This window comes from Malaya genurostris, unplaced genomic scaffold (genome assembly GCF_030247185.1).
Source record: "Malaya genurostris strain Urasoe2022 unplaced genomic scaffold, Malgen_1.1 HiC_scaffold_15, whole genome shotgun sequence".
NCBI classification, from domain to species: Eukaryota; Metazoa; Arthropoda; class Insecta; order Diptera; family Culicidae; genus Malaya; species Malaya genurostris.
Window position 1 is genome coordinate 14,301 of NW_026682642.1, and position 18,788 is coordinate 33,088.

Consider the following 18,788-nt stretch of genomic DNA (forward strand, 5'->3'; position numbering starts at 1 on the left):
ATATAAAAAAATATATTAATTCTCTGGTAGCAAAATTTGATATGAACTGATTGGTAAATGTGATATGAACAGTACATTACATTTTACCTATGAAACACGTAACTCTTATTGGATTATGCACAAAACAGCTTTTCAATGCCAGTCTATTAAAACCTACTTGAAAAGTAGGGTGGAAAATAATCAAATAGTTGACGTAACTATAACATGATTATTTTTTTTGAGTGACTGATATCATAAATCAAATGAACATAGATTTCCCAGTGTAATAGTAATGTAGTTGAACAACCCGTGACACCAAAAGCACCGTCTGGTGGAGAATGGGGCGTAAATGCTCCTGAAATGCATGCAAAAAGTTGCCTGCGCATTTAACACCCGTTTGTCACTGGAGGTGCTGTTAGTGTCACCGTACAGTGAGAAATCTATGTTTATTTGATTTATGCTGATATGTTGATCCTAGAGTACCTGTAATCAGAGTGACGACAGCAGTTCATTCAGAATGACAGAGTTTCGTTAGATTTACATTGTATTTGACAGGTCGCTTGCTCATTTGGAGCAAAGCTGTCATTCCGAGCGAACAGCTGTCGTCACTCTGGTTATAGGCACTCTGATCCCTATTTCGAAATTGAAAAATTTTCCTGGCATCTCTGACTGCAAAAAAGCAAACATAAACAAAGAGTGTTCCGTTATAGTGAGAGAATCGCTTTTAAATACTCGATCTTTGTAATAGCAAAGTCATTCATCGTCAGGCAATTGCTGGGACTAGTTAATTGAGTTTCGTTTGTAAAATTATTTGCATTCCTTTTTGAATAATTATTGTTTTGTGTGATCTAGTGTACATGTAAGTAAAAATTGAATTGGTTTCAATATCTATACTTTCGGTTTAAATACGATCTACCAATACCAATACTGCGTCTTATTTTCCATTGTTATCTTTTCCCCAGAACAATATACCAGCAGATATCCAAAACAAGATGAAGTTTTTGGTTCTTCTGGTAGTTTTTGTGGCAGCAGCCAACGCCGTTTCCATTTTCGAGCTAGTCAAAGAGGAATGGCATGCTTTCAAGGTATGTAAAATTCTTTTTTTTTCAATAGATAATACATATTTTCAACTATTTGATATCTGGTCTTCTGTCGTAATTCATACCATATAAATTTTGCTCCGGAAGTAACATATTAGCACAAGTTCAATGACGCAGTTTGAGTTATTTTGTACAAGTATTTGTGAAATTGTTAGATTAATTAATTTGCTTGTGTTAACATTAGAAAAAGAGGTACTTTTCGAAAACATTTTGTAGAGATAGTTGTATTAAATAAATTAAACATTGTTACCTATGTGTGGTGAAAAATATATACACTGTATCCGTCTTTGTGTGAGTAAGGATGACTGAAGAATTACGAGATAGTACACCATTTCAGAAGAAAACAGAAAAACAATTATATGCCATACAGTATAATGTAATTAGATTGTAAATTGTAATTCGATAGGTATATTTCGTTTCATGAAATCACTGTATTGCAGTACTATTCTCACTAGTGAATATTTTGACGACTGTGGCAAGTGTTGGCCGTTCACGCTATTCAAGAATTATTCAAATCCAAAATTAGTTAATTCTCATGAATGAGAAAATTGCGATATGTGATATGATAGACGCAGAATGATTCTGCTAATGTTGGTAAAGATTTTTTGTAAAGCAACGTTTTTGATCATTTTTTTCGGAAACGATAACATGACAGTATGAAACGTTGTATTCTATCGAAACCTTTGTTGTATTCAACCATGACTCAGAGTTTGGTTTCAATATAAGCAAACATTTGCTCAGCTCGAATTGAAAACCTTTTTCTCTTTGTCGTTAGATTCGCTTCTTTTTGGTCCAGGTAGAACATTTTTGGGCAACAACAAAGCCACGCGCTTTTGTTGTAATCTTTTAAGATTTTTAAGGCTGCAAATCTAGAATTTCAAATAACAAAAATGTTCCGAAAGAGTTTTTACAGGGCTTCAGCTAGTTCTATAGGTTCTCGGACAAAAGTAACAATTATATTAGACGTCTAATAAAAATGTGTGCATTTTTATTGTATATTTATAATTCATTGTATTTACCGGTTCATCTAAGGACTTTACAGCTGTTTGACTTTACAGCTGTTATCTCTTGCTGTATGAGACTTTGCAATACCCGCATGAATCTGTGATCGATCTAGGATTCTATGTATTAGTTGTATGCGGAAGAACAATATTACCGCTACCAGTTTGATTTATTCAAAGGCACCATATGAACAAGATATGGTTTATTGCAACGGTTCTTCATAATAGGGGTATCGATGGCGTTAATGATGCTGCCGGGATTTTTTCCGAACATCATAAATAGGGGTCTGGCGGACAACATCCTGTTCTCAGGGCAAACACTAACTTTTCACAAAACTGAATTTCAAAATGACTTGCGACGAATTTGATAAAAAAATTTCACATCAATATCCGTTACTGGAAAAGTCCATATAAATAAAATGGTAAACCATTATTATTTGCATTTTTTGTTCATAGTAAGGAAGAAGTTAGAAATGAAGAGATTTGAGAATTTAGAGAGGATTTCCACATGTTGTAAAAATGAATATTTTAAAATTTTTGAAATATTTGAGTTATCTGCAGGGTTTGGAATATTCATTCACCGGTGAATGAATATATAGTTTCCATTGCATTGTGAGCGAACAATTCCACCGCTTACTATGAGGCCGTCTTTCCAGCCTAAAAGAACCACACAAACAAAACGCTAGAGGAAGTAAATATATTCCACATATGCACAGATGGTACAGTGTGCTGGTATTAGAGTCTTCATGAAGCACAGAAACCGTGAACAGAATTTTCTTTCTCGTGGTCTGAACGTCGTTCTTCTCACAAAACAATTCATTGCAAGCGAACTCTCTTCGCGGGGCTAGCAAGTGATGAAGATTATATATTCAGTTTTCAGTAATAGACTGATGACTGGCTTTCCGAACGAGAACGGCTGTTGATGATGACTTTATACCACGAAAACTGTTGCATATCACTTATTTAATTCGTGTCAAGTTACTATAGGGTAAGAATTCTTAGTTATACTTGAATATTATAAACATAAGTAGCAGGAGAGAAGGATTAGCAATAGCAATCTGGCGATCTCAGTAAATACTGCAAACAAGCAAACGCTTCGTTTGCTAGCTGCTAGAAAGAAACTAGCTCCTGCACTCTTGTTACTTCTGTAAATCAAATTCCTGCTGAATAGCGTTAAATTGAGTTTAATCGAAATAGTGCATGATTAGTTAATCAACCAGTAGGATAAAAAATAAGTCTTAATCAGTATTGCGCATTGAACATTTGTTTATTAAATTTTCATTGTGTATTGCTATGAGGTGAACACATGTTCCCATTACAGCAAAACATTTATTCTAATAGACGCTCTAGCGGTGGCAGTGCACACAATATGAATTCTGTATAAACAAATGTGAATCGCGTTCGGACCTCGAAGAAACATGCGACAGTTAAGAGCCAGTCATCAGTCTGTTAGCGAAAACTGAATATATAATCATCATCACTTTTTAGCTTCGTGAATAGAGTTTGCTAGCAATAAGTCATGGGGCTAGATCTTGTCTCTTACCGAGAGAAGAAGAAACAGTAGTATGGGTGAATATTGTTTGCTCTCTTCTATTCTCGTGCATAGACAGCCATTTCAAAAAAGCAACAAGGCTCACGCTTCCTCAAAAGCGACATGGTTCATAAAGTAGGTATATTCATGAATGTCATACGCCGTGAAGCATGTATACTCATTTTCACTGCTTCGTTCATCCAAACCCTGGTTGTCTGAAAAGAATATATGAAATTATAAATTTCTGTTATCATGAGTACAAAAGATAATCAACGAGAGCAAAATATATTGTTCAGCTTTAACGATTTGAATATTTCGCTACCCACCATCACCCTGTAATAAAAATCCGGGCGTGAACCTAGGATTAGTGGGTAACCCTAATAATAGATGTTTTTTTACTTGGCCAAAATCATCTTGTTCCGGAACGCTGACGTAAAATGGAATGAATAAATCAGTCCGAAGTGAAAAAAAAACTGATGCGCAATCAGTTGTTCTCTACGTTCTAGTTTTCTATCAGTAAATTGATACGTTCTGACCGATGAACTGGTAAACGTTGGTATGAAAGGATCGCGTTGTAAAGGGGGCGGGCAAAGGGTTCAGTTGTTGATAAGCAATAATTTGCAAAGGTTGCGTCATACTTGTTTTTACTGTATGAACCAGAGCAGCCGAATGCAAATTCGGGCCCGGGGGACTGCAATATGTGTGGGCTTGGGAATATCATCGAATCAAGAGATTTTCAAATACATTACCTTATTCATCTTTTTTCCTAGATTTCAGTGTAACTTACCAATACTGTTAAAATGATCATAGAGATAATTACATTCAATACCTCTCTTGTTTTCCTTTTCAAATCTTTCTATTCTTGATTTATAAGGCGTTTTTGTTATATTCCAAAATATATTTCAAACTTCTTTTTTCTGAATTTATCCCCCTCATTCTTGTTTTCGAACAACGCCAATCTAACTTAAAACCGTCAGTTCTGGTACAGACTTAAGTTGAAACGAAAAATGTTTGATATCATTTTTATTTGACTAGTTTTATCGCTGATTTTGTATCATGCTTGTTTACGTCCGTATCGACTATTCTACGAACGAATGCGAACAAGCAATTCTTGTTCTCACTCGAATGCGTACGAACGCGATTCCTGTGCAAAAGAAGGATCGACATCGCGGGTAGTTTTTATAAAGATTCCAGGCATCAAGGAAGTGACAAGTGGCTATATCTGTATAAAATGTTCAAAACGACGAATGTAACAATGAGAGATTCTCTTTGTTTATTTTCTCTTTCGATTATTGCGAAATATTCCTGCTTTGCTCGGTAGTTTCTTCAGTGCAGATTAAAAGATGATAGCTTTAGTTATTATTATCGGTAAATATTTGGAGGGAAGGATTGCTAAGAGTGCCGTAATAATCGAAAGAGAAAGTAAGCAAAAAGAATCTCTCATTGTTACATTCGTCGTTTTGAACATTTTATACAGATATAATAAATATATATCGTACTAAAGATCAAGTCTGTCAACTGTTTTTAACACATGTTTACATTTTGTTAACTTCGGTTGATCGTTGATAGTGTTAACCATCAACTCAGCCTTTTTTTCGCAACAAGTAAATACAGACTCCTAACGGAATTGTATCACGATCAAATTGATACAACGCGCTCATTCTATTCTCTGAGCGAAAGAAGACTATAACTAAATACAAGCACAACTAAGTACTATACAAAACCAATCACATCCTGATAACAATTTAAATTCTAATAGATTCTAACCCCTTTTCGGCTAGAATTTCGACCTAGTAAACTATGGAAAGGTTACATAAAGTAGGGCCCCCTCCAGCTCCATCAAGCACCATCTTATGATATTTTCAACTTATTGTTAAATTATAACACTAAATGATCAACCATGGGATGGTAGAACACCAGTGCTTGTTACACAATTAATGGAATGAAAATCTGCATTCTAGAGATACAAAATGGTGTAAACATTTATCTAATATCGAAATTACATTCTGAATGGAATAAGCCGAGTTTCGATTGCAGAGAATTTCGCTTTGTGGTGTGGTACCATTGTTTTAGTACCAGTGACTATAAATCGTATCAGGTTAGGCTGCGTCAAAGACGATCGTACCAAACACCTTAGACTCACCTTCCTTCGATCCGACTATGTGGTAAGATCATCATAGTTCTGAAGGAAAGGCAGAAAAACATCAGAAGTGATGTTGATTTTTGAAACATGGTTTGGTTTCTCTTATCTTTATTTTTTTCGTTCTTAATTCAGCTGATATCATATCTACAATAAATATTTTGTCAGCTGCATCAAATAAAAATAACAGCAACGAATTGACCAAATCATAGTATTCGATATCGTTAGTTCGTTTGGGTATTATTGCTGGCGATGTATTTTTTGCACCACTATTCATGTTAAACACTTGCGTTACGTTATGATGATGTTCACGGCAGATTGCACACTGACATAATTTGAAATAATTTTACTTGACGGAAGTAGGATGACTTATCAGATTCTTCCGTAGTCGTCGCGGAGTTGGTTACAAAGAAAGCTAACGGTTCTGTGATTCACCCTAAGCAAACAATGCAGCCAAAGAATATTATTTATTATCAGAGATTCTTTTAACTTCGAGTACTTGGAGGTAATTTAAAGCAAATTACACAATTATTAGTTATTGTACAGTTAACTCTCGACAGAATATTGTTGAGAGTGATCGTTTTCTGAATAACCACAACTGATCTCCGAACAGCCGTTTGAGTATAACCAAAATACGCGGCCGACGATTTTCAAAGAACTGAAAACCGTTGACCACTCAAACTAAATCACTAAACGATTTTTTTATGTTTTGAATTTTTCTGAACAACATCAATGTATGGAAATTCCAATTTATGAACTGATATCGAATGAAAAAGCTCAACAGTTGATGGTGATCCTTAGAAAATGTCCTAAGTGCAAATGACAGTTAAATTTTGTTTAATTTTTCTTGTCATTATCACGGTACTATTGGAAATTAGTGGGAAATATAGATATATGTCGCAATAATTGAAAGAGACAGTCAACAAAAGGAAACTGTCATTTGCTCTTAGAACCCTTTCTAATATTCATCGAATCGACTGTTTGATCTCATTTAGTAATTTAGTTTTTAAATTTGTGTGGATCTGTCGTATCTTTTTTGTGATGAGTGAACAATTTTCGAACTCCATTTGCCCGGTTTACTGTTTAAATGAGAATACTATTATAGTATATACTTTTGATAAAACTACAATATATCATTTTAATCACATATCTAATGTTTTTAAGTCATTTTTTTAAAAGAAAATTATACACAAAAACCTGTTTTAATACACCTAGTGGTGTAATGATGCCTTTCTCATATCAATCATATATAATACTGTGGTATTCTTCAAAATATTTTTTTTCGATTCTTGAAAGAATAACCGAAATCGGTTTGTTTACTGACAAAAACTATCAATTAAAGAAGATTTGAGGTCGATTTAGAAAAAAATTTAACGTGTTTTTTTCCCTTTTCAGTGATGATATAAAATTTTTAACACATTTTATACTAGAGTTACGGATCCGATTGAAGTTCAGGAATTCCGTATGAGACCACATGAACTTTCATTTGAACCTAAGTTTCTGAAAATCGGTCGCGCTATCTATGAAAAATTCCGAAATTTAGTATGGGACTTAAAGAGCTTTCATATGAATCTATGTTTGTGAAAATCGGTTTAGCATACTCCCAAAAAAAGTTGATGCATTTAATTTCACAATTTTTGCAATACCCCATAATTCCGAAACCGGAAGTCGGATCCAAATAATATTAAGGAATTTTGTATGGGACAAGGGACCTTTCATGAGAATCTTAGTTTGTGAAAATCGGTTTAGCTATCTCCGAGAAAAGTTAGTGCAAAAAAACGGTTCATAAATACATACACACACACACACACACACACACACACACACACACACACACACACACACACACACACACACACACACACACACACACACACACACACACACACACACACACACACACACACACACATACACACACACAAACACAGACACACACACACACAGAGAGAGAGAGAGATATTTTGCGTACTCGACGAACTGAGTCGAATGTTATGAATGACACTCGGCCCTTCGGGTCTCGGTTCAAATGTCGGTTTTCACAGTGATTGCATAACCTTTCTATATGAGAAAGGCAAAAACATTGGCGTCCGTCCTAATCGACGAATATTTTGTTTTATTCTCAGTTATTCAAGTTAGCTACTAGTAAAAATCATTATAGTGGAATAGTAATGTGAAAGAGCGATCGATAACACCAAAAACGTCACATGCCTTTAAAATGTATGTACAAAGTTGCCTTTGCATTTCACAAAACCACATGGGGTTTTGGGGTAAAGTACACCTAATTCTCACAAATAGCAATGAGGTAGAAACAGGTGAAGTAAACTGGGGTGGCCCATTCGGCATAAGATCATTGGCATAATATCGTTAGAATAACTCCGTTTGGTAAAGAGTCGTTTGGCATAATTATGAAATATAATAAACATCATCGCCCCTATTTTGTATTTAAAACGAATTGTAATTTTTTGATCTAATGTGAAATATCGTTTGTATTACGATGGAGTGTCCCAAGTAACAATTGGATGGAGTCCCCAAGTAACAATTCGAATGCCTTATGGTTTTGATGATAATTTATAGGAGTTTTGTAATTGCTTGTTCAATCACTACTTGTTTTATAACAACTATAATAAGTGTCACTTTTGACAAGTAATATCATAGTTTTTAAAGCTTCTATAAAACCTTCTACCTAGACTAACAACTGGACTAAAAATGAATTAATTTGTACTAGAATAAAACCATGCAAACGCTCTTAATATTGCTTTAATAACTTTTCTTTAAAACATTGTCAGTTAAATTCTTTCATAAATCTAGTTTTGTGTGTGAGCGTGTTCATTTAATGACAGTTCCACTCAGAGCAAATTTGTGAGTTCTAAAGTACATTTATGACACTCTTGTTGTGGGCTATTTGATTCATTGCTTCTTAGATTAAGTGTAATTTGCATTAAAGGAAATGTCATGGCCGCCATTATGATGATCTTTGCCGTAGCCTTTATTGACATCAAATAAACTTCGAAATGCAAAAACGAGGAAGTATGATGGACTTTTATAATTCATTTTCAGAACGTATGAACAAGATTTACCGCCACGAAATAGTTTTATTCAAAAAAGACGATGAATCACAGAAAATAATTTTCATGAATCATGGAGACTTTTGCAAAAAACCGTATTTATTTCAAGGCGATTAGTTATAATTCTTATTTTTATCCATACATTCACGATAAAAATAAAAGCGCATGAAGTTTTTACGTTCGGTTGAAGCCTCAAACTTGTAAATAAAATCCAATGAATTCTTATTGATTGCATTCAACGCAGACAGGACACATATAGTCAAGAAAAATATTATCAAAACGACAGTTTATTCATAGCGGAATTTTTCCATCCAAATAAATTTAATGTTGATCGTAAAGCTGGTTTCAAAATTTTCATGAATTTGAAGTTTTAACGCAGCTTTATGCTGATTCTTCACTTTGCTTTATAAACCTTATGAAGAATGGTCCACTTGGCAGGAACATGCTCTTATAGAGGTTTTCAATAGGTTTTCGTGGAGTTTAAAGTTTTATTGCAAGATTTATTATGTAGCATTGAAGACAGCTACAAGTATTTATTAATATTAATGTTACTTGGGTCCATTGGCAGCGAGTTCGGACACGAGATCATCAAAACCGATGTAGTGTTGTCTCATTAGACCTTTCGAAATCTCAGCAAATTAGAACAAATTGTGTTAGACAGCATGTTGATCCGAAGTGTGGGTGTTAACACATGGATCAATAAGTCCCGAGACTAACAATGGAAACAACGTTTTTTTTGCAATTTTTTTTATTCATCAACATAATCACCTTTTAGGGTGATACAATGGTTCCAACGTTTTTCCAATTTTTCAATACCATGTTTATAAAAAAAATTATCTTTCGCTTCAAAATAAGCTTCAGTTTCAGCAATGACCTCCTCATTTGAGCCAAATCTTTTTCCCTGGAGCATTTTTCAAGATCAGCAAAGAGCGGATATCTGGCGGATATGGGGGGTGGGGAAGCAGATCAAAGCCCAATTCATTCAATTTCGCCATTGTTTTCATCGACTTGTGGCAGGGTGCATTGTCTTGATGAAAACGGATTTTTTTCTCTGCATTTGCGGTCGTTTTTTTGCGATTTCCTCCTTCAAACGCACCAGTAAGTCAATTTAATAATCACTGTTGATCGATTTACCTTTTTCGAGGTAGTCAATGAAAATCACGCCATGCGTATCCCAAAAAACTGACGCCATGACTTTGCCAGCTGACTGCTGCGTTTTCGGACGCTTCGGACGGCTTTCGCGAGCTGTGCGCCACTCAGATGACTGCCGCTTCGACTCTGGAGTGTAGTGATGTATCCATGTTTCGTCCATGGTCACGTAACGACGCAAGAAATCTTTTTTGTTGTGAGTAAATAGCGAACTGCTTTCTGAATCATCGACTCGTTGCTGTTTTTGTTCCATCGAAAGCAATCGCGGCACCCACTTGGAAAACACCTTTTTTATACTCAATTTTTCATGAAGGATAGTAAATACACTTCCATATGATATCTGTGTCATCTCAGCAATCTCACGGAGCTTTACTTTACGATCTTTCATTATAATTTTTATCACTTCACTCACATTTTCCGGTGTAACGGCTTCCACAGGTCTACCCGAGCGTTCCGCGTCATTTGTGTCGGTACGACCACGTTTAAACTCGGCGAACCACCGACAAATCGTTGCTTTTGATGGACAGGAGCCCGGATAACATTTTTCAATCCATTGTTTCGCTTGCACGGTGTTTTTACCCATTAAAAAACAATGCTTTATCAAAACACGAAACTCGGTTTTTTCCATTTTTTAAACAAACTGCAAAACGACTTTACTCCAACCTCTATAACTCAGCTGTTTCTGGTCGGACCGACTTAAAATTTTGACCCGTTTCAAGCAAAGGTTAGTACTCTAGAAAGACGTGGTTACTGGTTTACTACGAGCGCCATCTCTGCTTTAGTCTCGGGACTTATTGATCCATGTGTTAATTGTTCATTCAATGTGACAAAAAAATTAGTTCAGCTTCGGTTCAAGTTAAGTCGAAACACACCGAATTATTATTTTATGTCTTCCAACTTATTGTATGAAATGATATTATAAACCTTAAATCCGCACTGAAAACAATAACATGTTCAAGGGTGGGATATAAAATACGAGACTGCATTCAAGACATGTTCGACGAAAGTTTCGAGTGAAACAGAGTATTCACTAATAAATTTTAGTTTGATCATAAACTTATTTCAAGAACATTCGATATTCTAAGGCCGGATTTGGATGAATTGTCAGACGCTTTGTTGAAACAAGTTTATGTGACTTCACGATTATTGGTACAGTTAAAATAATTTTAAATGGATTTTCTAGACGCGTACTCAATAGGCATGATTTTAACGGATGATACAATTGATAAGAAAGCAGAAAATTTTCCACGCACACACTCTCAGTATTTTTTATGACAATACAAGGCCAACCTGCAACAAAAACAAAAGGCACAATGTCATAGAAAAATCCGTTCTCAAAGAATTCGCGCAAGAAAATTCACAAGATAGCGTTGTATAGTGATAGATGTGAACGTAGTCCAAATTTAGTCCCATAATATTTTCCGAAGAAATCTTCTTCTTAGAACATCTTTGATTTCACCATCCTACCCCTGATAATTCGTATAATTACCCATGAAATAAAAAATAAAAATAGGTCAATCAATGAGTGTGATGAAAATGACGATGCTTCTATTCAAACCAAAATGATTGAGTATGTCGTGAAAACACCAAAGAATGGTACGGTAAAAAAAATTATTGAGCTTATAGTAGCAAAAAGATTCAATGTAGCCGTCGTTGTACAGCTCGGTAAAGTGCTGCAGTATCATTATCATATTATTTGAAAATAAAAAACCAAGACGAGATGCTCATGCACGCGACTAGCTCCGAGAGATAACTAAGCAACGCATTATCAAAGTGTGTCACTTAGAATTGCGACGTCATCCGCTGAAATTCTCGTATGATTTTAAGTGGCATTATATGCCGAGATAACCCCATAGAAATCATGCATACTTGTTTTGCCATCAAATCCATCATAACTTTCGTTACCTATCGGAACTAGAAGGTTGTCTAGAAATTGAACTATGCAGAAACTATATTAACATTTTCTACGACATTGACATTAAAATCGATGGTCGAACCAGAATTTAAGTGAATAAAAAATCGAGTCCTAAATAATTCAGGTTGAGTAAGAGAATATTATCAACATGCACTTCTACGAAACAATACAATCTTCCGTGCATTAAATTAATCAAGTAAGTCAGTTGCTATTCTGTTTTCAAATACATCACGAACCATTTTACGACTAATAAATTTTGATGATCCTCGGAATAATTGTTTGTTTTAATTTATTTGTGGATTCATAGTTGGTCATTTTTCGAAGTATTCATTCAAAAAATTCGCTATTATTGGTTCACCAAGCTAAGAAGCTGACCTAGCCCATTCCTCGCTTTCCATGTGACAGTTGAAAAAGAAATTATCTGACCACTCTAGTACATCGAAGAATGCACCAATTTTCTGCCATCAGCGATGCTGTCACTCAGCGCATATCGCAAAACGATTATACTGTAGAATATTTCTACTTCGCGTATAATAACACATTTTCTTTTTGTATGAAGAAAACACACCTTATTTGTAAGAAAGAAAACGACAACAAACCGTTCTAACAACTGCATTAAATGACCTTAAAAATCAAGACAGAGAAAACTCGCATTGCTACTTATCAGTATTTTGCTAATAGTCGTCACCTCATTAGACCTAGCGGTCGGTCAGTTTCATAATCACTGTTATGCTGTTTCAGCAATATTTTTCAACTAATCTTGAGAGTGATGCATTTGAATTTTCCAAATACAAATAAAGTAAGCAGAGACTGGTTCGTATATGACATGACTGCATTTTGTGTTATATTCGCAAAAACAAAGTGTAAACTATTGTTTTTCATATTCAAATAACAGGGAAAGAATATATTCAAATACAGACGAAAGATAAAGAAATCTTTTTTCGACATAATAAATTGATCGTCGATAAATAGAAATGTACCAGTTATTCTTATGAAATTTGGAACTCCTGGTTTGGTCGCCGCACACGACACGAAAACAGTCATATACGATATTAAATAATTCTCGGTCGTCTGATACCAATTCAAGCCACCTTATACAATACGACCCCTGAACTGGGTCTACCCAGAGGATAGGTTTTGCAATGGAACAGTTTGTATCTAAATTTGGTCAGTATCTAACGAGGAAAAGAGATTTCAAAAATGACATATGAATGCAACTATGTAATGAAAACCTCGAAAATGTTACCGCAGAGACGGTACTTGAACTCGTAGTTAGCTCCTATCTGGGGAAATTGTTTTGCCTTTTAAACTACCTTGCATGGATAAACACATGATAAGACAGCCTAATTGACTAGAAGAACCAAGCATGCTTCACTTTACTTGGCCGCCACAGTATTCAATTATACTTCTATCTCTATGAAAATCCATCCAACAGAAAGCAACACACACCGCATCGCAAGTCTATCTTCACTTTCTGCTTTGTCATCAAACGCTGAATTGAGATTTCATTTTTGTCTCGTTTGTTGCCTATGGGGTACATCAGCGTCATCATCTATTTAATCTCAGCTGATGTGTGGTCGCAGTAGTGACAGATCGGCTTTCCAGTTCGGCTTGTAGTCCAGTGAAAAGAAAGTCCATTGGACTTTAAACGAAAACTAACTGGCAATATAGCTAAATCGCTGTGCCATCAATCGGCGTCATCTCAAGTGAGGTGACGCCACCAGAAGTGAAGAAGAAGAAGAAGAATGATTTGTTTCTACATTTTTTATGAATATAAAAAAAGTATAGAATTCGCTCAAATTTTAGAAAAAATATTCCGAGGTCCGGAGGGCCTAGTGTCATATATCAATCGATTCAGCTCGACGAACTGAGCAAATGTATGTGTGTATGTGTGTTGTCAACATAGAGGTCGAGATCTCAGAGATGACTGGAGCGATCTTGATCAAACTAGTCGCAAATGGAAGGTCTCTCCACCCTGAACGCTATTGAATGGTTTTGAGATCGGATGGTTACCTTTCGAGTTACACGAAGTTTTACGTCGAAATTTAAAGGAGATATCGATATTTTTATGTAAGCAACATTTCGCCTTATACGAGTAGTGTAAATTTGCACAGCACCCTTTTTCATGACGTTTCGATTTTAGCACGTTTCATTTTGGCAACACAATCGTTTGAACATGACATATATAAAAACTGCTTGTTTTTTCATCAGATTCGACCTCCGGTTCAGGAGATACAGGGTGATTAGTGTAAAAATTCCACATAAATATATCGGGTCTATCGGGTTCACAGATTTTGACAGTCGACAACCAAATAAACTTATTTCAGTATTACCGGTATTCGGTTTTCGATCCTGGAAGGTGCCCAAAAATTGTATGTGCAACGCACTACGATTTCTCTAAGATGACTACACTGATTTTCAAAAATTTCGAATTTTATGAAATCCATTATGCGAATTTAACTGACTTCGGTTACACCGATTTCCGAATTCCGTTTCCGAAAGTATCGGGAATAGAGAAGCTAAAAGATAGCCAAAACGAATTTAATAAACAAAAGCTCAAATTAAAATAAACTTATGGTCCCATACAAAATTGGTGAGTTTTATCCGATTCCGACTTGCAATTTAGTAATTACAGAGTGATGAGTTTTTAGAGTTCAAACCGTCATCGAAGAGACGATACCAAAAAATCTTCAAAGTGAGGTTCAAACCATTTTAATTTACTCGTCATACTAATTCATGGATATACGATCTATTTTTGGTTATGCTGGTCTCTTAATGCCGTTTCTGGAAATGTCATAAATAATGACAAAAACTTTCAATATAAATTCAGTTCTGCATTTCATGGAATGCTTAATCGATTGTCACACGTTTAGATTGATTGGAATAATTTTAAGGTTTCAGACAATTTCTATCTTCAATACGTCTTGCTGTTGCAAAATTATAATTACAATTCATTTAAAATAATAACAGTCAATAAAAATATTTCATGAAAACTAAACACAACGAAAATATATGCTGATTGATAAAATAAGGTATCATCTCACTGCTAGGTGGATTAAATACGTTTTTAATATTGTTAAAACGTAGAGCCGAGGAACTAAAGTATATTTACTGGTTTATAAGTCCAATCTCTGAAAGATATTTATTCATCCACTGGTTTCAATATGTTTATGGTTGGATACTTACATAAAGCTAAAACAAGCTAAGTTTCCACGTCTCGTGCTAGTACGAATAGATTGCAATAAATGAACAAACAAAAGTTTTAATACAAATAAAGTTTAATAAACAAAAGTTTTAATACAAATAAAGATAACCCTACTGGACATTCATGAAACGTACTGTTCTAGTCAACATATTCGACCTGTTGAATTCAATCACACAAGCTTTTAGCACATCAAATCTAACGTTTTAGGATTAAATTTTTTTCATGAATAATTCATGAATATTTACGTTTTGTACTTATATTTACAGCTTCAGCACCGAAAAAAATATGACAGTGAAACGGAGGAACGATTGCGAATGAAGATATATGTGCAAAACAAACATAAAATCGCCAAGCATAACCAACGTTTCGATAGAGGCCAAGAGAAATACAGACTGGGCATCAACAAGTATGCCGATCTGTTGCATGAGGAATTTGTCCAGACACTTAACGGATTCAATCGTACTAACCCAAAGTAAGTGCATAGTACCTTTTTTAACAAAAAATTATAAATAGTAGATTTTTGAGTAAAACGGGTGCAGTACAAACGATTTTTGGGAATCATTTCCATTTATTGTATGCCTTATGGGATAAAGAATAATTGCACATACTGCATACATATTTTGGTATGTCCATTCTTTCCTCTGTTACGAAATCTGCATCATTCGATAAAGTTAAATACGTAGTTGAATTTCTGCCGACAGTAAATGGTTTCACTTCACACCGTTTCATTATTAGTGAAAGTGATATGAAATACTATACACTGAGGTGAATCACCAAAAACACAATTCTGGTGTAACCCAACACTCGATTGTTACAGCGTTACTCATTTTTCGTTTTATGTTTCAGACATGGAGGTCTTCAGGGTGTTAGCATTGAAGAGCCTGTTACTTTCATAGAACCAGCAAATATCGAACTGCCAACGACTGTTGACTGGAGGAAAAAGGGTGCTGTCACCCCTGTGAAAGATCAAGGTGAGTGTTTGAGTATAGTATTTATTTCCAATCTTGCTCTAGAATTTCGAATTTAATTAGTAAATAATATTAGAACAAATCTTTAGAAAAGTCAATAATTGCTTATTATTTCTATCTGGTATTTACCAACATGAACAAATTTCATTTATTCCTACTATTCTTCTGAATAAATTTAGATTGAAATTAATGCAAACCATTTGCGTAAAAGTAAAATATTATACCCGCAGAAACCTGCTGAGTTTTCATTTCACTCCGATAAGCGTCGAATGTATTGACTTCGCTTGCCATTCGTCTCCAGTTGACATAAACATTCAATTCTGATACAAAAATAAACAATATGACAATTTATATTCCCTCATAGGTCACTGTGGATCTTGCTGGTCGTTCTCCGCTACCGGAGCTCTCGAGGGACAGCATTTCCGCAAAACTGGTAAGCTGGTGTTGCTCTCGGAACAGAATTTAATTGATTGCTCCACTAAATACGGAAACAATGGTTGCAATGGTGGTATGATGGACTTTGCCTTCCAATACATAAAGGATAACCACGGTATCGACACGGAAAAAGCTTACCCTTATGAGGCCATCGATGACACTTGTCACTTTAGTCCAAAGTCTGTAGGAGCCACCGATAAGGGCTTTGTTGACATTCCTCAGGGCGATGAAGAGGCTCTTCAGAAAGCAGTGGCTACTATTGGACCAGTATCAGTGGCTATAGATGCTTCGCACGAATCTTTCCAGTTCTACTCGGAGGGTGTTTATTATGAACCACAATGTGACTCGCAGAACCTAGACCATGGTGTATGTATCAAAAAAATTTCTTTTTCAAAAATTGATTGCTAACAATATATATGACATCCTATAGGTTCTAGCCGTTGGATACGGAACCAGCGAAGATGGTGAAGATTACTGGTTGGTGAAGAACTCCTGGGGCACCACTTGGGGTGACAAAGGTTACGTTAAAATGGCCCGTAATCGTGATAATCATTGCGGAATCGCTACGGTCGCTAGCTACCCGTTGGTGTAACTGAGCCTGTTGTTCGATTTGTGAATAGAGTGTGGGAAATGATCGTGTTTTAAAATTTTACATTTGCACTTATGTTTGTATGCTCTAATCGAATACTTGCGAGATAGCCATAAAACAAAACATTTTTTTTCGCATTAGATTGATAAGGACAAAAATCCTACATACATGTTAATCGAAGCAAACGGCAGCGCGGACAATTTTTTAAAATACGTTTAAACAAATATGTTCAACTTGGTAGTGTCTTTTTTAGTGAGATATAATCTGTAAATTTGTTGAATGTAACTTTGTGTATTACAATTTACGTGTAGAAAAGAAAATAAATATCGAAAAAACATTTACTCAATCAACTTTTAGTTTGGATAACAGTCTAGCGTTTGAGGTAACTGGGTCATATCAAGCATAGGGGTAGCTGAGGCGAAAATGGACGCGGGCCGAAAGTGGTCATTCGCAATAATTCGAACACTAAATGTCACATCCCATCGGGTGAAAGCTCTCTATACGTAGCAGTAGATCTGGCCTTGCTATGAAAAATTTGCAAGGAAAACCGAAAATTTAACGATATATTGTTTTATTTTGCTGATTTTGCGTGCCCACGCTTCTTCTACGCAAAGCATACACCAGAGTGCTCACCGGCGTGTACACCTCTGTGAAAGTATCTGCATCCACCTCAGAGAATTTATTATCTAATGCTCTAGCACTTTGGTGCGATTCAGTGGAGGAGGTTAAAGGAAAGGTATAAATACTACACTAAACAAACGCACTCATGATGCGTGCACACTTTATACAACAGTAGTATATATATATATATATATATATATATATATATATATATATATATATATATATATATATATATATATATATATATATATATATATATATATATATATATATATATATATATATATATATATATATATATATATATATATATATATATATATATATATATATATATATATATATATATATATATATATATATATATATATATATATATATATATATATATATATATATATTTTTTTTTTTTTTTTTTTTTTTTTTCCATAAATACGTTTATTTCTTAAGGCAGTTTACATAAGTTTTTCTTCGCCGTAGCATCACTTTTACATAATATTCTTATCCTAATTTAATTCTAACATAGTCACAACGTTTTGAATTTATTAAAACATATTCTCTTATAGCTTAAATATCATCTTAGGTAACTCGTCATTAATTATGAAATCTACTCGGAATTATTATTTGAACCAAACGATTAACTTCTATAAATTATAAAATAAGCTGTTATTTTCAGACATTTTGTTGATAATTTCATAAACTGTTTCGAGTTTGTTTGTATCATTACATAATTTTTATTCTAATTTAGCTATTGGTTGAACTCATGGACGCAGCTGGGATCAGAACTAAGTCTTAAAAGGGGCCTTTATTAAATTGAAACTCCAATTTTCTTTATGAAATGATAAATAAGTTTCATGTATGAAAGGTCACGACAAGCAAGAATGTCTCGAACTGGGATATTGGATAGACTACCTTGGGTACGCAAAGAATTTATTAGTTGAGATCTGACATCACGATACTCCACACATGTCCAAACGACATGATCAATATCCCGATAACCTTCTCCGCAAGCACAATGATTAGTCTCGGAGAGCCCAATTCGAAGGAGATGTGCATCTAACGTGTAGTGATTGGACATGAGTCT

General features: G+C 34.8%; 1 protein-coding gene across 1 annotated transcript; it reads left to right on the forward strand.

Moving 5' to 3' along the window:
- The first annotated feature begins 686 nt into the window (after positions 1 to 686).
- Positions 687 to 17,421, forward strand: LOC131439927 (cathepsin L). Its single transcript, XM_058611034.1, has 6 exons — positions 687 to 838; positions 942 to 1,064; positions 15,355 to 15,560; positions 15,935 to 16,059; positions 16,421 to 16,857; positions 16,922 to 17,421. Exons 2-6 carry the CDS (start codon positions 972 to 974, stop codon positions 17,081 to 17,083), a joined length of 1,023 nt encoding a protein of 340 aa, XP_058467017.1. The 5' UTR covers positions 687 to 838; positions 942 to 971; the 3' UTR covers positions 17,084 to 17,421.
- Positions 17,422 to 18,788: the final 1,367 nt, after the last annotated feature.

What these genes read in the sequence shown, in the direction of transcription:
- LOC131439927 (XM_058611034.1), top strand. Translation starts at nt 972, where the DNA reads ATGAAGTTTTTGGTTCTTCTGGTAGTTTTTGTGGCAGCAGCCAACGCC. An exon ending in TTCAATCGTACTAACCCAAA is followed by an intron (nt 15,561 to 15,934) that starts GTAAGTGCATAG and finishes TTTATGTTTCAG; the next exon opens with ACATGGAGGTCTTCAGGGTG. An exon ending in CGCAGAACCTAGACCATGGT is followed by an intron (nt 16,858 to 16,921) that starts GTATGTATCAAA and finishes GACATCCTATAG; the next exon opens with GTTCTAGCCGTTGGATACGG.